Here is a 23,460-nt window from a genome sequence, read left to right as displayed (position 1 = left end):
TCCAAAGAACTATGTACCTGCACCCTTTGGTCTCTTTGCTTGGCCACATTCCCAGGGCCTTACCATTTAGTGCACAAGTTCTGTCCTAGTTTGCCTGACAAAAATGCAATAGCTCACATTTATCCGAATCAAACTCCATCTGCCACTCCTCAGCCCATTGGCCCGTCTGTTCAAGGCCTCATGGTACTCTGAGATAACTTTCTTCACTGCCCACTACACCATCCACTTTGATATCATCTGCAAACTTACAAACCATACCTCCTACATTCACACCCACATCCTACCTATTGACTAGAGTTCCACCTTGAACACCGTAATTCCAAACAAACTTGTTGCTAAATTCTGAGTCCGAGATCTCAGCTCCCCACTCTGTTACCAGATTCCTAACATTCTTACTGATAGACCACAATCAGTAAGAACAGGCAACTATATCTCCTCCAACGTAATCCTCAACACTGATGCCCCACAAGGGTGCATATTCAACCCCCTACTGTACTCCTTATACATTCATGACTGTGGCAAAATTCCACCCCAATTCCATTTACAAGTTTGCTGACAACACCACTCTTGTAGGCCGGATCTAAAACAATGGTGAGACAGGCTACGGGAAAGAGACTGAGTGCTTAGCAGCATGGTATAAAGACAATATTTCCACCAACATTAGCAAAACGAAGGAGCTAGTCTTTGACTTCAGGAAGTGCAGTGGAGTGTACACCCATGTCTGCATCAACGGTGCTGAGGTGAAGATAGTCAAAGTTCCAGAGAGCGATGATCAACAATTTGTCTTGGTCCACCAATTTTGTCACAATGGCCAAGAAAGTTCAACAACATCTGTACTTCCTCAGGAGGCTAATGAAATTCAGCACGTCCACAAGAACTCTTTCCGCACCACAGAATATTTTCTATCTGGATATGTGCAACACAGCATGGTTTGGCAACTGCTCTTCAAGGCTGCAAGAAACTACAAAATGTCATGAACCAGACCATCATGCAAAGCAGCCTTCCAGTGACTCCATTTGGACTTCCTGCTGCCTCAGGAAACCAACCAACGTAACCAAGGACCCCTCCCAGTTTAGTAATATTCTCTTCCACTTCCCCCCTTCCACTCCCCTCCCCCCCATCGTGGAGATGATATAAAACCCTGCATACACATAAGAACAGATTCAAGAACAGTTTCTTCCCTTGTAGTTATTTTGTAACTGGATTCTTGTATCAATCCTTGTGGCACTCCACTGGGCACAGGTCTCCAGTCCGAAAAACAACCCTCTACTACCACTCCCTGTCTCCTATCTTCAAAACAATTTTGTATGGTCCTCCTGGATTCCATGTGATCTAAATAAAAACCAAAAAGAACTGCTGATGCCGTAAATCAGAAACAAAAACAAAAGTTGCTGGAAAACCTCAGCAGGTCTGGCAGCATCTGTGAAGGAAAAAATCTTAATGTTGAGGAAGGATCACCGGACTCGAAACATTAACTCTTTTTTTTGTCCCCTTCACAGATGCTGCCAGACCTGTTGAGCTTTTCTATTAACTTTGTTTTTGTCCATGTGATCTAACTTTGTTAACCAGTCTACTATTGCCGAAAATCTTACTGAAGTCCATATAAACAACGTCTAGCGCTCTGCCTTCATCCATCTTCTTTGTCACCTCTTCAAAAAACTCAATCAAGTTAGTGAGACATAATTTCCCCATGCACAAAGCCATGCTGACGATCCCTAATCAGTCCTTGCCTTTCCAAATGCACGTAAATCCTGTTTCTCGATTCCCTCCAGCAACTTACTCACCACTGTCATGACACTCACTGGTCTATTGCTCCTTGATTTTTCCTTACTACTTTTCTTAAATAATGGCACCACATTAGCCACCCTCCTGTCTTCTAGCACCTTGCCCATGGCTGATGATGAAACAAATATCTCAGTAAGGGGCCCAACAATCTCTTCCCTAGCTTCCCACTAAGTCCTGGGATACCCTGATCTGGCCCCAAGATTTAATCCGCCTTTATGCATTAAGACCTCTAGCATCTCCTCTTTTAAGTTTTTGAGAAGATTTGTAGCTCGGGTTGCGGATGAGGTTGTAGACTTGCTTGCCGATCCCGCGTGTTTGATTGAAGACATTTTGTCACCTTGCTAGGTAATATTGTCAGTGCGCTTCAAAAGAAGCACTGATGTTCTGTCCCGCTCGTTATTTATATGCCTTGGTTTGTTGAGGTGGTTGGAATCACTTCCGGTTCAGTTATTCTGTGGTTTCTAAATCGGGTCCAGTTCAATGTGTTTGTTGATGGCCTTCTGATTGGAATGCCAGGCCTCTAGGAATTCCCTGGTATGACTCGGTTTGGCTTGTGCTATTATGGATATGTTGTCCCAGTTGAATTTGTGTCCTTCTTTGTCTGTGCATATTGAGATCAGTGAGAATTGGCAATGTCTCTCGGTGGCTAGTTGATGCTCATGTATCACCATTGCCAGTTTTCTTCCAGTTTGGCCTATTAAATGATTCTCACAGTTCTTGCATGGTATTTTGTATATTACATTAGTTTTATTGGTTGTGGGTATGGGGTCCTTTATGTTCATCAGTAGCTTTCACCATGTGGTTGTTGGTTTGTGGGCTACCCTGATACCTAGGGGTCTGAGTAGTCTTGTAGTCGTCTCAGAGAGGTCCCTGATGTAGGGTAGGATGACTAATGTATCTGACCATTTTGTTTATTCATGTTGTGGTCTGTTGCGGGGCTAACGGCAGATTGTTCTTTTTGGGTATCCGCTCCTTTTAAAAACTCCATACAAGTGCTCCTGTTCTGCTTTGCGCAATTCCAGGTGGCTGCAATGTGTTGTGGCTTGTTTGAATATGTCCTGATATGGCTCCTTTTACGGGTATTGGGATGGTTGCTGGTCTAATTAAGTATCTGGTCTGTATGTGTGGTCTTTCTGTATATGCCAGTCTGGAGGTCCCCATTGTTCTTACTTTCCACCATTACATCCAAGAAGGGTAGTCAATTATTTTGTGACTTTTATTCCAGTGAGACTGTTGGTGTCGGTGGGTTTCTTCTAGTCTTGTATGTTTGATAATCACGAGGGTGTAACCTACGTAGCAAACCCAGAGTTTGGGTTGGATAGCAGGGAGTGCTGTCTGTTCTTATCTTTGCATTACCACTTCTGCTATCAGTCCTGATATTGGGGATCCCATTGGTGTCCATTGATTGTTTAAGTATACAGTCATTGAAGGTGAAGTTAAGTTGTGTGGCACAGATGCACTAGTTTCATGATGCTATCCTTGATGATATTATTGGTTTTGTGGGGTGTCTGCCTTCCTGATTTGTCCAGCAGTGTGGCAATTGTCTCTTTGGCTAGGACAATGTTTATTGATGTAAATGGTGCTGTTACGTTGATGGATATCATTATCTCATCCTCTTCTAATCTGGTGTACTTGATGATGTTCAGGATTTCTTGGGAGGAGTGGATGCAGTGCGTAGTGGTATCAATTAATTATTTCCATTTTCATTATAGACTAGCCAAAGAACTACATGTTGATGTGCCTAGTAATGAGATAATGGGTCTGAGGGGCAAACCTAGCTTGTGTACCTTATAGAGTCCATAGTTGCAACCTCACCTCTTTCTGTATATGGTCACACTTCAAGTCATCATTATTTATTTCCCCAAATTCCCTAGCTTCAATGATTTTCTGTATCTACTCCTTCTATCCCTTTTAGAATCCCTGTAAGTTTCTGAGATTACCTTTCATTCTTCCAATATCTACAGAACATAGGTCTAGTCTCCTCAATCTCTCCTCATAGGATGGTCCCACCAACTTCGGAATCAATTTAGCAAACCTCCACTGCACTACCTTTGTGACAAGCACATCCTTTCTTAGGCAAAGGCACCAGATCACAATACTCCAGGTGCAGTCTCGTCTGTGCAGAATATAATTGCTTTGCTCATGTACTCAACTTAGCAAAAACATTAAAATAAGTTACAAAAGCTCAGCCATTGAGAAATCCAAAAAAACCTGAACATGTGCCATCTGATTCAATGAGGAGTGCAGGAAAAGTATGCCATCAGCAACACCATGCAACTCCAAACATGAACAGCCAACTTGGTAACACTGCAATATAGGGCTGATTTCATGTGCAATGAGTAGTGGATACATCAATGTGACACAGAGCAAAGTGAATCTACACCAACAGATCAGATCTGTCAGATTCTTCCACCTAACAGAGAATGTTTTAGCCCAACAGGCAAAAGATATTGGCTCAGATTTTGCAGCCAAGAATAAAGTGACTGCTCACCAGTGACCTTGAAGAAAGCTGCCCACAGAGGTCAATCAGAAACAGGCAATAAATATTGGCCTTGCCAACAAGTCTCACATCCCACAAATGAAGAAAATAAAATCTGTCATCAGGGTATGAATATCATTCAATAAACATCTAAGAAATTAATTTACAGCACTATTTTTCTCTGTCCTTCTATTTGCCTTTCACCATGTAACTAATTGATATTTCCTATTAAGCCGTGGTATGTTGCACAACATCTCACAAAAAGGTGGTAAGGCTGTAAGCAAAGAGCTGTAATATGGTGGTATGTCAAAATCATATAAAGTATCGTTTCATTATGGAATTAAACATTACAATCTCACAAATGTATCGATTTTACATTATCTTTTCAATGTAAAATTTGTAACAAATGTTTTAACATTTTACATCATGGTGTAACATTTTCACAAACAGTACTTCCATTTTCAATCTCAGTTCAATAATTACATGAACAAATTAATGTTAAAGTTCCTAATGACTATAGTTTTTAAGATGCATTGTGGAAAGCTGACAGCAAATGATGCTGGCAGTTGCAATATTCTGGTGAATCTGTACTCTCAATATCAAATGATATACTGTGCTAAAATATCATTGTAAAATTAGTCAGTATATTTGATTGGCAACTAACTGAAGACGTTTAACCCAAATATGAATGGACACAATCAGCATGTATCTATGCACATAAATTAAGTGTACTGATTGCTATTGTAAAGGCAGCCCAGTTTCCTGATCACCGCATTAATATTATGTTCACTAACCAACCATCCTTGTCAGACTGGCATTGTCACCTCCAGAATCAGATGCATCAATCATTGCTAATTTCCAGTTCCCAGGAGCATCACTTTCTCAGAAAACTGTCTACTAAAACAGCACTTGACCCATTTGTTCTCATCTCCTCACTTGATCCCTGTTCCTGTAATGACTCAGCTGGGACACTGCCTTCTTTTTTCTACAATATCTAATAAACAAACTTTACAACAGTACAAGTACAATAGAGGAAGTTATACTTAATCATGGAAAGTATGAAAAGTCTCCTTTAGGCCCTTGTACGCTACTCCTAACTTTCTGGAATAATGAAGCTATTATCTAATTAACAATGCAACTGTTTTACTAATTTACCTTCTATATTTTAATCAAATTAATGTAGTTGATCCTAAAGGAAGAGTTCAGTTGAGCAGAAGCCAACATAGGTTACCGAGCACTACAGTGATAATGATTGAGACTTGTGTAAGATAGAACACAAGCAGCAAAGTTCTGGATGACCTCAGTTTACAAAGGTTCGAATATGAGACACCAACCTGGAATGTGTGGAACACTAAAATCTTGAAGTAACAAAAAGCATGAATGAGGATTTCAGCAGATGAGTTCAGATAAGACCTAAATCAGACAATGTTTTGGAGCAGAAACAGGCAGCCTTAATGACAGTTCGAACTATGTGGTCAGAAGCGCTTCTCAGGATCAGATATGATAATTTAGTTTCAGACAGCTACTAAGGAGATGAACAGAGCAGCTAAAGGCTGGAATTTGGAGGAAGGGCAGTAATTTGGTCTTTCCAATACTTAATTGGAATGTTGGGAAAGCAGCCTGATAATTCAGCAACAGCACAGGAGATTAGGGAGATTGTTATGAGATAGGGATCAGTGAACATGTAATAACTGCAAAATTACAATGCGTAATGGTGAACTTCCAGCAGCGTTTTATTTTTCCTATCAGTTTTAATGGTTTAATTATAGAACAATGGTGGAACTCTGATCTTGTGTTCAAAATTCACTCCAGAAAGGGTACGCAGAAAAATGTTAGAAAGTAACTAAGTTATTAAAAACTTGGTGACATAAATGTAATGTAAGCTTTTTTTTTAATATAGTTAACAAAAGCCACAAGAAAATGCCTACTATTAAACGTTTTAGCCTGAGCAATTTGATATTTTCTCCATAATCAAGAATGGGTTAGATTTTGTGATGAGAAGAACAGTGACACTAACAACACTTGTATAATGGGTTAATTGGGCAGCTGTCAGTTAAGTGACAAGCCAGACATAGAACATTATAGCACAGTACAGGCCCTTCGGCCCTCGATGTTGTGCCGACCTGTCATACCAATCTCAAGCCCATCTAACCTACACTATTCCATGTACGTCCATATGCTTATCCAATGATGACTTAAATGTACCTAAAGTTGGCGAATTTACTACCGTTGCAGGCAAAGCGTTCCATTCCCTTACTACTCTGAGTAAAGAAACTACCTCTGACATCTGTCCTATATCTTTCACCCCTCAATTTAAAGCAAGCCCCATCGTGCTCGCCGTCACCATCCTAGGAAAAACGCTCTCCCTATCCACTCTATCTATACCCTCTGATTATTTTATATGTTTCAATTAAGTCACCTCTCAATCTTCTTCTCTCTAATGAAAACAGCCTCAAGTCGCTCAGCCTTTCCTCTTAAAACCTTCCCTCCATACCTGGCAAAATCCTAGTAAATCTCCTCTGCACCCTTTCCAAAGCTTCCACATCCTTCTTATAATGCGGTGACCAGAACTGTACACAATACTCCAATTGCGGCCGCACCAGAGTTTGGTACAGCTTCACCATAACCTCTTGGTTCCAGAACTCGATCCCTCTATTAATAAAAGCTAAAACACTGTATGCCTTCTTAACAGCCCTGTCAACCTGGGTGGCAACTTTCAAGGATCTGTGTACATGGATGCCGAGATCTCTCTGCTCATCTACACTGCTAAGAATCTTACCATTAGCCCTGTACTTTGCCTTCCGGTTACTCCTACCAAAGTGCATCACCTCACACTTGTCTGCATTAAACTCTATTTGCCACCTCTCAGCCCAGCTCTGCAGCTTATCTGTGTCTCTCTGCAACCTACAACATCCTTCGTCACTATCCACAACTCCACCGACCTTAGTGTCGTCTGCAAATTTACTAAGCCATCCTTCTACGCCCTCATCCAGGTCATTTATAAAAATGACAAACAGCAGTGGATCCAATACCGACCCTTGCCGTGCATCACTAGTAACTGGTCTCCAGGATGAACATTTCCCATCAATTACCACCCTCTGTCTTCTTTCAGCAAGCCAATTTCTGATCCAAACTCCTATATCTCCCACAATTCCATTCCTCCGCATTTTGTACAATAGCCTATTGTGGGGAACCTTATCGAACACCTTGCTGAAATCCATATACACCACATCAACCGGTTTACTCTCATCTACCTGTTTGGTCACCTTCTCAAAGAACTCAATAAGGTTTGTGAGGCACGACCTACCCTTCACAAAACCGTGCTGACTATCCCTAATCAATTTATTCTTTTCTAGATATTATAAATCCTATCCCTTATAACCCTTTCCAACACTTTACCAACAACTGAGGTTAAGGCTCACTGGTCTATAATTACCAGGGTTGTCTCTACTCCCCTTCTTGAACAGGGGAACCACATTTGCTATCCTCCAGTCGTCTGGCACTATTCCTGTAGACAATGACGAGTTAAAGATCAATGCCAAAGGCTCGGCAATCTCCTCCCTGGCTTCCCAGAGGATTCGAGGATAAATCCCATCCGGCCCAGGGGACTTATCTATCTTCACCCTCTGTAGGATTTATAATACCTCTTCCTTGTGAACCTCAATCCCACCTAGTCTAGTAGCCTGTATCTCAGTATTCTCCTCGACAACATTGTCGTTTTCTAGAGTAAATACTGTTGAAAAATATTCATCTAGCGCATCCCCTATCTCATCTGACTCCACACACAACTTACCACTACTATCCTTGACTGGGCCTAATCTTACTTACGTCATTCTTTTATTCCTTAAATACCTATAGAAAGCCTTAGGGTTTACCCTGATCCTATCCGCCAACAACTTCTCATGTCTCCTCCTGGCTCTTCTGAGCTCTATCTTTAGACATTGCTGTGAGATAAAACTCTACTTCTGCATAGAGGATTATTGTTGTACTCTGCACTCAAATAAATGTAACAATGAGAATTTGTTATGCTTGCCCATTAATTACATGACTAAAAGCAACTAAAAGAAAATGGGAAGGGATAATAGGAACTGCAAATGCTGGAGAATCCGAGATAACAAGGTGTAGAGCTGGATGAACACAGCAGGCCAAGCAGCATCATAGGAGCAGGAAGGTTGACTTGTCGGGCCTAGACCCTTCATCAGAAAGGCCCGAAGCATCAGCCTTCCTGCTCCTATGATGCTGCTTGGCCTACTGAGTTCATCCAGCTCTTAATCTTGTTATCTCAGAAAATGGGAAGAGTGGCAAATGGGACTAGATTAATCTAGGATATCTGGCCAGAATGGACGAGATGGACCACAGGATCTGTTTCCATGCTGTACATCTGTATCACTCAATGACTAATGTAACATTTTTCAATGATACTTTTAGCCCCAGAAGGAAGAAAGTTACGTTAGCTTGGATTTTGAAGAATCAAACAAGCAGAGTAGAAGCAAGAACATATCAATGACGGTAACAGAAATAAGTTTAAAGTAATTATGGAAAGGATGAAGGAAGAAAAAGTCAAACTGCAAATTAACAACACGTGGAACACATTTGAGATTTGGGACAAGTACCGAATCATGGAACTGGAAAAGAGGATTTGCCAGGAAAACTGCTCCCAAATATTAGCAAAATGTCAAGGCAAAATGATACTTTGGTTCAAACCAAGCATTTGCACAAAAACAAATTGAAGCAGTCCAGTTAAAAATCCCTGGATGACAAAGGAAATATAGGCAAGAATAAAAGGGAAAAGAAGGTCTATGACGAATATCGGGCACAGAAAACAGTAGTATACTAAACAGAATGTGGAGGCTGTGAAGGAAATTGAAAAACAGTACAAGTAGGGCAAAGACAGATTGCTAGAAATGATTAGCGGACAACATAAAAAGGGACCTAAGAATAATTTTAACATACAAAGGAAAGAACTGCTGAAGAAATTTGTGATGTGCAAGAACTAGGGACAAAAATCAGCATTTTTTTATGGAGGCAGAGTGCATGTCTGCGGTATTACTTTGTATTGGTCTTCAAAATAGACACAATTGATTAGCTTGAAATCAAAGTGGGGAGAGAGAACTACATAGCACTAAAATAGATAAAAAGGACATACTAAAATGGTCATATGGCATGCATGCTAGTCTCAAGGGATGCTCTGATCACGATTTTTCTTTCTCGTGATCCCTTTTAAATAGGCACCTCAATCATTAAAATATAATGATAACTGCCCAAAACTTTCTTCTACTGACATGTTATCAACTTGGTCCATCTCTGCACCACTCAGCTAGATCCGTGACCCTGGCACTAGGGATGACACTCACCATTCTGGGATTAAGGTCTGTAGCCTCAGAAACTTCTATTTATTCCCCGTTAACGGAGCTCCTGTCACTATTTCTTTTCTAGTCTTTCATGTACCCTCTATACAGACTCAACTTGATTACATTCTTTGATAAAGTAACACAGAAGATTCACGAAGACAGTGCAGTAAATGCTGAAGACACAAACTTTCGGAAGGTATCTGTGATAATGTACCATTCTACCAGACCTCTAATTAGAAAATATAACCATATCACATTGAAGTGATTGTGGTCATTTGAATATAAAATTTCCTGATGAGGTTGGCGGCAGTTGAATAGGGTAAAGTCTTCACCTCTAACTGCAGTGAAGTATGCTTTGTGGTCCTCTTTGGAATTGTTATCATAACTATCACTTTTCAGTTATAAAAGAGGTGAGTTGAGTTCTGATACAGAAAATGTAATTTCAAACTATGTTAATTGATAGAAATCTGGTAATGTAGTGAATATATCAAAGCCTTCCAGTGAACACAGACTAGTTGGAAGACTGATGAAATGGGATACATACAAAGTGAAAAACAACATGAAGATAACAACAACAGCATAATCAAAATAATATTTTATGTGGGGTAATAGGGACTGCAGATGCTGGAGAATCTGAGATAACAAGGTGTAGAGCTGGAAGAACACAACAGGCCAAGCAGCATCTCAGGAGCAGGTCTAAGCTTGAAATGTCAGCTTTCCTGCTCCTAAGATGTTGCTTGGCCTGCTGTGTTCATCCAGCTCCACACCTTGTTACCTCTAATATTTTATGCAGGTTGTGCAAGAGCAGTGGTACGAACTCAAATCTTTGAAGGTGATGTGAGATGCTAAGCTTTTCAAATTTAGTTATGTCACAGGAGCAGTATTATGTACTATTCTTGGCAACTTGCTTCAGGAAGGATGTCATGGTCCTGGAAATGTTACTGAGAAGGTACACCAGAATGATGCAAAGGTGAATGGAGTTCAGTATTGTGGGGCGATTAGAGAAACTAGGAGTGTACTCCTTGGAGCAGAGAAAGCCAAGGGAAGAATTACTGAAGACATTTAAAAGTAGGAACAGTTTTTGAGCAAATAGAGAGAAACTATTTCCTTTGACAAGGGAGTCAGTGACCCCACCTGATACATTTAAAAATAACTGCCAAATCTCCAGCTGCAAGATTTAGAACAAACTATCTTAAATGGTATTAGTAACTCTCAAAACTCAATCAGGCAAATGGATGAAGTGAATTAATTTCCAGAATTACTTGTAAGAAATGATAGGAGATACTAATTGAACAGCTCTTTCTAACAGCTGACGCAGGATGAAGGGCTGCATGTTCTCTTTCAGTGCTGTTTATGATTTTACACTGTTGACTTTAGAGTCAGAGAGATCTAAGCAGTCAGAAACAAGCACCTCACTATTCTAAATGCATTTTCCAGCACTTAGTTCAAAGCCTTGTATGTCTTGGCATCACAAGTGCACATCTGAATACTTCTCAAATGTTAGGAGGTATTCTGTCTCTACCATCCTTACAGGCACTGAGTTACAGTTTGTGGACCCCAAGGAACTGGTATTAAGACTGCAACTTTTCTGAAATAAAAGTGACTTGGGTTTTGATATAGGAAAAGCAATTTCAAACTATATGAATTGATAGGTACTTGGTAATGTAGTGAATACTGAACACAAGACTAAGTGAAAATAAAATGTCCTCACATCCGCTGCCCCATATCTTACATCTAGGTCCCTTGGTCATTGATCCTTCCAAGAAAAGTTTTTCTGTCCACCCCAGCTAAAATAAATCGAATCTATCCAATCTCCCCTCATCACTAAAACTCTCCAGGCCAGGCAACACCCTAATGATCTCCTCTTCACTGTCTCCATATAGTCACTTCTGAAATAATGCGGACTCCAGAATTATGCATAGAACTCTAGCAGTGCCCTTACCAACATTTCGTACAGTTCCAGCACAACCTCCCTGCTCTTGAACTGTACGCCTTAGCTAACAAATGCACGTATCCCATATGCTTTCTTAACCACTTTAAGCAACCTATCTTTTATTCCCTAACAAAGTGGGAAATTCTTCTACTTCATTCCCTTTCTTTGGCAAAATTTTTTCAAGGAACAGCAACTTTTCCAAATTTTTTCTGATAATTTAGTTATTTTGCCTTAAATTGGTTCGGACTTGGGCCCTCCAATGTCTCTGTAAAACAGTGAAGAACACAATTAGTGTTATGACGGGGAATGGCAAAATTCAAACTCATCACAACATCAAAGCAAAGACTGCTGTTTTGCCTGGCACCTGTAAGTGTTTTTTTGATACACATTTTTCACTTTTTGAGCCTCTCTATACTGGCAACTTCAGCTGCTGCTCTCACACTTTTTTAAAAAATATGCAAAGTACAAATTTCATAAAGGCATAACACGTTTTAGCTTCCTGCTTTCCACTTCACAATTACCCTACTCAACTTCATAACTCCACCTTAAGAAAAAATGAATCATATTACGAAAAGAGGCTTTGTTTTCTTTTCTAAATATTAACACTATTACCACAATACACATAGTTCAATACTCTAAAGTTATACCTTTCAAACTAACAAATATATATGACATTGGACTACACCGGTTCAATCTTACCTAAATATTTTCTTTAAACTCACAATAATGCATCTGCAACAACATTTTTCCTTCCCACAACATGTACAATTAAGTTAAGAGTCTGCGGATAAAGCTTATGAATAAAAAGGGGACAGTCACAATGCTGTAAGTGTAATATGGGCCCCCAAACAGTCAGCAGGCAATAGAGGAGCAAATATGTTGACAGTTACTTGGTGTGTGAAAATTCTAATAGGGTAATTAGATTAGGGAACTTCAACATATCTGACATTAATTGGGATAGTCATGGTACAAAAGGTTTAGAGGGGACAGATTTCTTGAAATCTATTCAAGATACCTTTTTATATCACCATGTAGATGGTTCCAAAGCAATGGTGCAGTGCTGGGTCTAATTCTGGTACTTGAGGTGGTATTAGGAGTGCACTGCAGTGATTAAATCACAACAGGATATATGTTACATTTGTTATTGATAAAGATGACCTGCAAAAAGGATTTTGCACTGGGAAAAGCATATTTTATTAGAATAAGACAGGATTTGACCAGAATGAACTGGAATAGTAAGTGTGTGTGCGTGTGTGTGTGTGTTTGTGTGTGGAGTTTGAAATGAAATTGGACAGGGTACAGGCCTGATCATGTTCCTTTTATGGTGAACTGTAGGCTAGAGAATCCTGGATGTTTAGGAATATTCAAGACTGTTTTAAAAAGGAAGAGAGAAATAACAGGTACAAAAAGAGCAAAACAACAGAGGCCTGAGTGGAGCACAGAAAGTGCAGGGAAGCGATTGAGAGAGAAGAGTGTGTGGGAGGGGGATATGTCCATTCTGGGCCTCCTGCATTGCCACAATGATGCCACCCAAAAGGCTGCAGGAACAGCATCTCATTCCGCTTGGGACCCCTGCAGCCCAAGGGTATCAATGTGGACTTCACAAACTTCAAAATCTCCCCTACCCTGACTGCATTCCAAAACCAGCCCAGCTAGTCCCCGCCTCCCTAACCATTGCTCCCACCTCAAGCCCCACCCCCATCTCCTACCCACTAGCCTCAACCCACCTCCTTGACTTGTCCTGGGCTGACTTATCCCCTCCCTAACTCTCCACCGACATTCACCTTTACTGGTTCCAACCCCGCCTCTTTGACCTGTCTATCTCCTTGCCACCTACCTTCTCCTTTATCCATCTTCTATCTGCCTCCCCCTTTCTCCCTATTTATTTCAGAATCCTCTTCCCCTCCTCCATTTTTGAAGAAGGGTCTCGACCCAAAATGTCAGCTTTCCTGCTCCTCTGATGCTGCTTGGCCTGCTATGTTCATCCAGCTCTACACCTTGTTATCTCAGATTCTCCAGCATCAGCAGTTCCTACTACGTCTGTGATGTTCTTGAACAGTTTGACATAGGGAATGAAGAGACATTGGAGATTTAGGCAGATTTAAGAACAAACTCCAATCTCCAAGGTCCAGATGAGTTGTGTCCTAGGCTGCTGTAGAAGACAAGAGAGGAAATTACAAGGACTGTGACCCAAATTCTTAATTCCTGTCTGGCCACAGGGGGAGATGTCAAATGACCTGAGAGCAGGAAATGTGGTTCTACTCTTCAAGACAGGTAGTAGAAGGAAACCAGCGAATTTCACAACCAGTGCATTTCATATCAATGGTCCAGAAACTATGAGAAAATTAGGAGATAATTAAATAACTGAAAAGGCAAGGCTTGAATGAGGATTGTTGGCATGGCTTTGTCAAAGGGAGGTCACACTCAACAAATCTGATAGAACCTGGAGGTGGTAAGCAGGTATGTAGACAAGAGTAGTGAAGTTATGTTGTTTATTGGGTTTTAGCAAAGCCTTCGACATGGTCCCACCTGACAGCCTGACAAAGAATGTAAAAACACATGAGAATCAGGGTAGCTTGGAAAGTTGGATCCAAAACTGGATTAGTGGTAGAAGAGAGAGAATGATGGTAGAAGGTTATTTGTATGGTGGGTGGATGGTGTCCAATGGCATACCACAGAGATCAACACTGGGTGCCTTTGTGATATTTGTAAATGAAAGAGAAGAAAATGTGTGAAAATGGTAAATCAGCTTGCAGATGACACGAAGATTAGCCAGGTGATTGACAGAAGCATATGGTTTACAGAATGACAGACACATTAATCAGATGGGCAGATTAATGGTAAATCTGAATTAACTGTGGTAAGTTTGAGGTTACTTCATCCAAAGTGCATCACAACACAAGAGCGTACTCAAGGAAAGGCGGGACAGGTTAATAGGGTGGTTAAAGCAGGAAGGCGGACGCTGACCTTTATCCATCATTGGGTAGATTATAGTGGAGCTGTACCAAAAACTTTGGTTAGGCCACAGCTGGAATACTGTGTGCACATTTCTCATCATCCCACTATCGGAAGGAGGCCACTGCAGTGGAAAGGTGAAGAGTAGATTCAGGAGGATATTGTCAGGGATGTGGCAATTTAACTAAGAAGTGAGGCTGGATAAGCTCGGGTTGTTTTCTATAGAACAGAGACGGCTGAAAGGGGGTATAATTTAAAAGTATGAGATTGTGTGGGGGATAGAGAGGGTGAATAGAAGGCATCAGTTCCCCTTCATTGAAGGGTCAATAATAAGGGGGTATAATTATAAGGAGAAAGGCAGGGCATTGAGAGAGAAGTTGAGGGATTTTTCTTTTGCCCAGAGGATGGCAGAAATCTGGACTATGCTGCCTGGGACATCAGCTGAGATGTAAACCTCACAACCTTTAAAATGTGCTAGAATGAATACTTGAAATGTCATAACACTCAAGAATATGGACCAAGTGGTGGAAAACAAGACTAGCATGGATTTAGTGTAATTTTTGTCAGTGCAGATTCGATAGACTTAAGTGCTTCTTCTGTACTGTACGATTCTAAGAAGCTCTGAGAAAATAAGTCCCACCTCATCTCAGTTTTAAATGAGAGACTATTTTGAAACTGCACCCAAATTCTAGACTTCCCCATAAGGGAAACATTCCATCAACACTAAACCCTTTAAGAATCTTGCAAGTTTCAATAATATCACTTCTCATGTCCAAGGAGCGTAGGCCTGATGTGTTCTAATTTCTCATAGGACAACCTGTCATCCCACAAATCAACCTCGGGAACCTGCTCTGAACTGCCTCCAATGCCAAAGTAATCCTCTTCATTCCAAGTAACATGAAGACCTCCCTTAAGGAAAGAGAGTTAAGATCAATACAAGTAATACTGCTGTTATAGTGGGGACGGTCGTCAACATTTGTGATTCTTAACAGGAGCTGTTTCAGGTAGAGGGGCTACACTTTACTCAGAAACCCTTTCATTCTAACATTTAGTTGAACATCACAGAGCCCAGGGCTTCCAAACAAATTATGGCATTTACTCTAAATTTACAAAAGTTTATTTGCAATTCTTGGTCTGCTGGCACCACCCACAAATCTAGAAAAAGACTAAAAGATTATCTCTATTTCCTATCTCACTTCCTTCAATGTGCACAGAAGCATCTCATTTGGTTTTGGTGTTTTATCAACATAGAAGCACCAACAGTTTATCCAATCTTCCTCATTATCAATTTGTAATCCTTCTCGTGGCAAAACTCTCATCCCCTGTTATCACAACCTGGGTAACATCTATTTCCTTGCTAAATACTGATGCAGAACATTAAATTCCTACCACAGCCATATCCCCTGCTTTCAGAGGTAAACCTCCTTTTTCAGTCCCTAATCAGCCCAATGCCTCCTTTTACCACTCATTTATTATGGCCTGATAAGTGGTGAATGGGACTCCCTTATTTACTAGCTGCCAGTCTTTCTTGATAATCGCTCTTTGTTTCTCTGATTTGCTTTTTCAACTATCTTCAGAAGATTCTGTAGTCAGCTTGAATCTCAACTGCATTTTCTTTCAAGCACCTGTGAGAGGCACACATCTCCTTTTTCATCCAGGGAACTCTAGATATGTTGCTCTTAACTTTCCCTTTAGGGAGAATATATCTTGATTGTATCCAAACCATTTTTTTTTAAGCTAGCCCTTTGTTCAGCCATGTCAATCTTTGGCTCCGTTCTATCTAGCCCAGCTCCTTTCTTGCCCATCAAAGTCAACTGTTCCTCGGCAAATTATCCCTACTCTGGATTGTCCATTGTTGTTTACCACTGTCATCTTAAAACTAAAGTGCGAGTAGTCTCAATTTTCTTGTTAAAAGCCAAGTACTGAAGATACTGGAAATTTGAAATAAAGACACAACTTTCTGGTAGGTCTGATAGCATCAGGTTCTGAAGCCATCACATTGGACTCAAAATATTAACTTTGCTTCTCCCTCCACTGCTGCTGCCAGCACATTCTGCTTCTATGTCATTTCTTATTGGGCTTGACATACTGTTGTAGGAAATTCCCCTGATCACAACCTAAGAATGCTTGTTCCTGCTCCCCACATCTCTGCCCTTAACGCTACCTGTAAATGAAGTCCCCCATTATACCTACGCTAAATGTAGAGATAGAACACAGAACAACACAGCACAGTGCAGGCCCTTCAGCCCACAATGGTGCACCAAACTTTTACCCTGAACCTAAGGTCTATCTAACCTCCACCCCTACCTTATACTGTCATCCATATGCCTATCTAATTGCCTCTTAAATGCCCCTAATAAATTAAGTGCCCCCAAAATGTGGCACCTCTACAATTTCCTCGCATCTTTGCTCCTTCTAGGTCATTCCCATCTGTTTTGGTCTAAAGACTGCACCAAGCAATGTAATTGCACTTGGCTTATTCCTTAGATCTATCCAAATCAATCCTCTCCTTTCTTCAGTATTGCAAACCCATCAAGTCCATACTGATCATCCGCACTGCATCCCACCTAGATCCTGACCCATCCGAGCCCCATAATTCTGCATTTACCACAGCTAATTGACCTAGCCTGAACATCCGTGGACGTTATAGGGCAAATTCAGCATGGCCAATCCACCTATGCATATCAGTGCATTACGGGAGGAAACTGGAACATCCAACGGAAACCCACATATAAATGAGAGGTGTGAAGTTTGCACAAATCAGTCTCCGAGACTGGAAGTGAACCAGAGACAGTGCCCTAGCTGTCAGGAAGCAGTGCTAACCACTGAGCTACCATGCTGCCCAATTCTGACATCCCCATAACTTGATGAATAAATATCGAAAAAGCACTGTTTTCAGACCCTGGAAAGTCTGAATAATCTAAGCAGTTACTTTACAGAAACCAGAAACTGTAGATGTAATTTTCCACGATCATTTGATGGTGAAACTTTTCCAAGAATATTAACTGGACAAAACTATTTTACTGTGACATGAATAGTACATTAAGCATAATGACTGCAACACAAAGATCATTCTTGGTGCATCTAGATAAAATGTGCTTTGAATGCCACTCTAATAAGAAATCTCTTGATGGAATGTATACTGTTCACAATGTTCAGAACCCGTGTTTCAGAATGATACTGATAAAAGATTTTCTACTTTCCATAAAAAGAGTAGAAAATATAGGCTATGTTTCCGAAACACAAAAAAAATCTTGAAATACAGTGTGTTTTAAGGAGAAGCTACAATTACAGCTTTTATGGAAGAGATTTTATTCCAGTTATATGTTTTATTTTGACCTGTCAGGTTTGCTGAAGCTGTCTGTTGGCCTTTGCAAATTTATATGAAAGCTTAGCCTCAAATCCCACTTCTGCTAAATCATCAGATTAGATTCTTGCTGCTACAAAGACAGAAAAACTGATTCACGTATGTTGGGATGAGTGTGTGTGAGGTGACAAAAAGTCTCAAAACTTCGAGTAACAGGAATCGTGTACACATTATAGTATAAAGCAGCAAAGTCACTGTAGTACGAGGGACTGGAAAATTGCAGCTCTGCGTATGATGTGTAGTGAAATGTTTCTAGACCACTTCAAAATGAAAAGTAATATTTCATATAAAAATAAAACTGGCATTTACATAATTTAGAATTGGACCAGCAGCCAATGCCAATAATTTATTGATTCCAATTATGTTATTTGTGATTGACTTTTAAGGTAATCTTAGTTAATACTTGCACTGTCAATAGAGCCTTACATCCAAATTTACTCACTTACCAATGAATATCCAATAACAACTTTATCAACTGAATGCCTTCCGTAGTAAAAATTAATGTAGCAAACAGCATCAGGAATACCTAAAAATAAGGTGTTAACCTGGTGGAGTTACAACACATGATAGCTTGCATGCCAAACGGAAACAGCATGTAATAGACAAGGCTAACAGATCCCACAACCAATGGATTCGACCAAGAACTTGCAGTTCAGCCATATCCACTCATGAACGGCAGTGGGCTTTTGAACAACGCTCTGAGTAGAAGGCTCCACAAATATTCCCATCCTCGTGACGGAGGAATCCATACAATCCATGCAAAACACAAAGGTGCAAGCATTTGCATCCATTTTTGGCCAGAAGTGTCATGTGGATGAGTCATCTCAGCCTACTCTGGGAGTTCCAGCATGAGAGATGCCAGTCTTTAGCCAATTCGATTACTCCATGTGAGATCAAGAGACAGCGGAAAGCACCGAATATAACAAAGACGATATGCCGTGATGTTATCAGGATCCAAGTATTGACTTGTGCTCCAATACCAGCTGTGCCTCGAGCCAAGCTGTTCCAGTATGGTAAACTCTGACACCTGCCAGTCAACATGCAAAACTGGTTCTCTCGTTGACAGCACTATCAAGTGGCACTTAGAATGGAATCACCTGCTCATGGACATCAGTATGGATTTTGGATTCTGCTACATCCACTCAGCTCCCTTCTTCATTAAACACATGGTTCAAACATGGATAAAAGTGCTGAAAACCAAATGAGTTGAGTGTGACAACCCCTGACATCAAGGGAGCATACACATTAAGAAGCCCTAACAAAACTAGAGTCAATGGCAATCAGGAAGAAATCTCTGTGCTGGGCGGCATCATAACGAGAGCAAATAAAGATGGTTATGGTTGTTGAATGTGATTCATGTCAGCCACAGGATATCAGATTAGGAGTTCCTCAGGTTAATGTCCTAGGACCAACCATCTACAGCTGCTTTAACAAAGCCCTCTCCTCTATCACAAGGTCAGAAGTGGGGATGTTTGCTAATAAAAACAAAATGGTCATAAGCTAGTAATTCTGTAGCAAGTAACTCGCCTATTATCTTTCCAATCTTGGTCTACAATGTACAAGACACAACGCAGGAGTGTGATGTAATATTCTCCACTTGTCTTGTGAGTGCAGGTGCAAAAACACTCCAGTTAGACACCATCCAGGACAAAGCAAATGATTGGCGACTCAATCACAGCATTCAACTCAAACTACCTTCATCACCACACACAGCAGTAGTGATGTATAGAATCTACAACATGCAATATAGGAATTCACCAAGACTCATACCAACAGCACATTCCAAACCACAACCTCTACTTCTTCAATGGCAGGACATGTACCAAAACGCTATTACCTGTAGGTTTCCCTCTCAATCCCTCACAGTCCTTAGTTGGAACTATAACACTGTTGCCTAATTGCTGGGTCAAAATCCTGAAACTCCCTTCCCAACCACACTATGTGTGTTCCTACACTCTAAGGACTGCAGTCAGCAATTCAAGGCAGCAGCTCACTGCCACCTTCTCCAGGACAATTACAGATGGACAATAAATATGATGCTCATATTCCCTTTCTAATATTAAAAAACACTGATCAAATTATATATGGATTTGTTTTTGTGATCACATTATTTGTAACCCTCCACACACCTACAGGATATAAGTTGACAAAACAAACACAGTTTTGATGCAAATTTAGGTCTGTACCATCCTCATAGCAAGATCTCATGACATATTCTCTTTGACCGATTCCAAATATTAACGCTTTGGGCTTTTTGTTTTTCTGGATGAGAGGTTGGAAGAACATTTTAAAGGGTGGAATGCCTAACTTGTAATGTGGTATTCTGCCAGGAAGTGGAAACTTCCATCATAAACTGACAAGACTGACTTGGAAAGAAATAAAATGAGGAATTATCACATACAGCAATCAACCAGTACACTCAATTTTGCTGAATGACTGCCGCTTAATTGAAAATGAAGACAATTATTTCATGTGCACACTTACTTAAACAGGATCTTTTCGTAGTAGCACTTGCTCCTCCTAAACACAAGTTTCCTCCTCGATGAACCAATTCAAGCTCCAAATTCAGCCTGTTCAATGAAAATGTAATTGCAATTTATAAATTGAAACTATTTCAGTCTTAATATTCATAATTTTAAACTTAAAAAGTACATTAACAAGTATAAAAGATATGAATAAACTGTGGCAAGAATAAAATTACTCTGTAATCAGATATTTATATGAGGCTTTAAAGAAAAACAGAAGAAAGTATACTTGAAGTATTTCCTTCCTTTACAATTATAAAACATATTCTATGTTGAACTATCTTCTTCAATAATACAGATTGTTTTTCTGTGTGCAGGTTTCAAATTCTAAAAATTATAGACCATTATCCCCAAGTCATTAGTTTAATCCACTGAGGTCTCAAATGTAGTCTTAATCCTCTCTGTTGCTCAGAGTAATGTAATTTAACAATGATAATTTTTTCTCTGTACATTGTCATCTGTTTGGCACTGATAAGAGCTTCTCTGTGACAAGAGAATTTTCTATTTTTCAGGCAGTTTGCTACATTTACTGAACTTCCAAAACCTACCAGCGATGAAGCAGGAACTGCAATTTCAGACTGGCAGACAAGACAATTAAGTAACATGATTCAGTTCACCATAAGAATATAAATGAGGGACAACATATTTATATATGAGCATGAGTGTACATGCTCTTTATAAAGATTCTGGTCTATTAAGACCAATGAATTTCCTATGTAATATCACAGCTTATTGAAAACTTTAAGAAGAACAGCTTCTATTTCAAGTCTGTATTCATGTATTTTTGGGAGGTTTATTACACTTAGAATCTACATTGGTTCAAACTTATCAAATACACAATTACGTAATTTCATTACTATTAATCTGAAGTTAGTTGAACAAACTGGTGTTTATTTCTCAAATGTATCAGAACTGAATATACTTAACTTCCAAAGACAAATTGCATTATCCCCTTTATATTAAAAGATTTCATTGTTCAGAAGGTTGATTGTTTGATTGATTTTTGTATTTCACTATTTATCCTGACTTTTAAGTTGTTTGAATTGGTGCAACAGATTGCTTAAGCTTTAATTAAAATTAGGCCTGGGTAATAAATTCTGGCCTAGTCAGCAGTACCCACATCCCAAATACTAATAAGGAAAGAATGAAGTCATCATTCTACATGCTGATGAAGCTAGAATATCTTCAAATTTCAGATGACCACTGCACCTATCACTACTCATCACTGCACTGATACTATATTTTATTAGCAAAGCTACCCTGTCTTCTCTTTCTTTTTGCTTGTTCTTCCAAAACGTCGAATACCCTCCAATACCAAGGTCCCAGTTTTGGTTACCCAGCAATCATGTCTGCATAATATCGATCAAATCATATTCTTTTATTTCTCTTTGTGCAATCAACTCATCTACATGGCTCCGAATGCCATGTACATTCAGGTAAAGAACCATCAAACTCCAAATATTTCTCATACCCTCATGCACTGCCTGTGTCACCTCAAAGAATTCAATTAAATTTGTCAGAAATGGTCTGCCCTTGACAAAGCCATGTTGATTGACTAGTATTCACTTATTTTTCCCTATATATTTACCTTATTGTGTATTATGACCTCCATCAGGTTTCCCATTGTTCATGACAAGCTGGTAGGTCTGATGTTTCCGGAACTATCCTTTGTCCCTTTCTTAAACAATGCTGTCACATTTACAATCCTCCAGCCCCTGGGATTAATGTGTTTCGGCAGGCCTGGAAAATTTCTGTCAATGGCTCAGCAATTTGTTTCCTTAACTCACTTAGCAATCTGGGATGCATTCCATTTGAGCCCGATGACGTCCCCACCTGTAGTGCTGCCAGCCCTGGTTGCAACTCTTCTTTCTCTATCAGTATACTGTTCAGTTGCTCAATACACATACATTTGCAATTAGGCCATTGTCACCACCTTCTAATTTGGTAAAGAAGCAAAATATTCAAATAGTACCTTTGCCGATCCTTTGCTTCAGTGAGTAGCTTACCCTGCTCATTCCTTGTGGACCTGTTGCAAAGTTGGGTGGAGTATTTGATTTTACAAAATGATGGGGGAAGGGGAAAAGAGTGGGGAGTCCCGTTAAAAGATGATTTTGTTTTAGGCTTGGAGATAAAAAAAATGCAGGCTGCAGCAGATGCACACTGATTTGTTGAAAATGAAACACTATCAAAGGTCTGTAACGTTAGCAGGCAAAACAGCAATTTTACCAAGGCAGAGATAATAGGAACTGCAGATGCTGGAGAATCCAAGATAACAAAGTGTGAAGCTGGATGAACACAGCAGGCCAAGCAGCATCTCAGGAGCACAAAAGCTGACATTTCGGGCCTAGACCCTTCATCAGAGAGGGGGATGGGGAGAGGGTTCCCCCTCTTTGATGAAGGGTCTAGGCCCGAAACGTCAGCTTTTGTGCCCCTGAGATGCTGCTTGGCCTGCTGTGTTCATCCAGCTTCACACTTTGTTATCTTTTTACCAAGGCAACAGGTTTTTGAATTTAACCAATTAATTTAAACCAAGTCCTAGATATCAAAACCCAATTAAATTTATATTTGATTGAATAGTTTTGACAACCTACAACCAATCCGAAGAAATTGATAGGTCATCAAGGGTATAAAAGAAAAGGGCATTTAAAAATTGGCGCGAGAGTAAACTGCCATCTGAACAGAAGCTCTTCGACTCTCTGAAATCTAAGCTCTCAGAGTAAGTACCATATAAATCAAAGGTACTGTGGCATTCTTAGCTAATATTCCCAACACAAGAAGTCTATGGAGAAATGCGTTCCTGAATAGAAAACAGCAGAGAAGGGAAAGAACATTCCAGAAGACTCGTCTTGGCTATAATTTCCACAGACTAAGTTTCAATTTATTTTCTCTTAACATGTTGGTTTAAATAAGTGAAACTTGTATATATTGGAACAGTATACCATTGGAATTTTTTAAAATTCAGAAATGGTTATTATTAAGGTGGAATTGTTCGGTTTGTTGGTAGTTCTGTTAATTTGTTCACTGTTAGAGTTAGATAAATAAATTGCTACTTGTTGCATATAAAG

The 23,460-nt window shown here is 40.0% G+C and overlaps 1 protein-coding gene across 4 annotated transcripts in view; it reads right to left on the bottom strand.

Annotated features, from left to right (window-relative positions):
* Positions 1–23,460, bottom strand: part of ubr3 (ubiquitin protein ligase E3 component n-recognin 3) — a 311,396-nt gene that overhangs the window by 79,236 nt on the left and 208,700 nt on the right. For all 4 annotated transcript variants that reach the window (XM_048535342.2, XM_048535343.2, XM_048535344.2 and 1 more), the window contains one exon: positions 20,355–20,440. In XM_048535342.2, coding sequence (XP_048391299.1) covers positions 20,355–20,440 — 86 coding nt within the window. The remainder of the gene's footprint in view (positions 1–20,354; positions 20,441–23,460) is intronic.

This window comes from Stegostoma tigrinum, chromosome 7, assembly GCF_030684315.1.
Source record: "Stegostoma tigrinum isolate sSteTig4 chromosome 7, sSteTig4.hap1, whole genome shotgun sequence".
Lineage (NCBI taxonomy): Eukaryota > Metazoa > Chordata > Chondrichthyes > Orectolobiformes > Stegostomatidae > Stegostoma > Stegostoma tigrinum.
The sequence above is the reverse complement of the archived record's forward strand: the minus strand, read 5'-3'. Positions and strand labels throughout refer to the sequence as shown.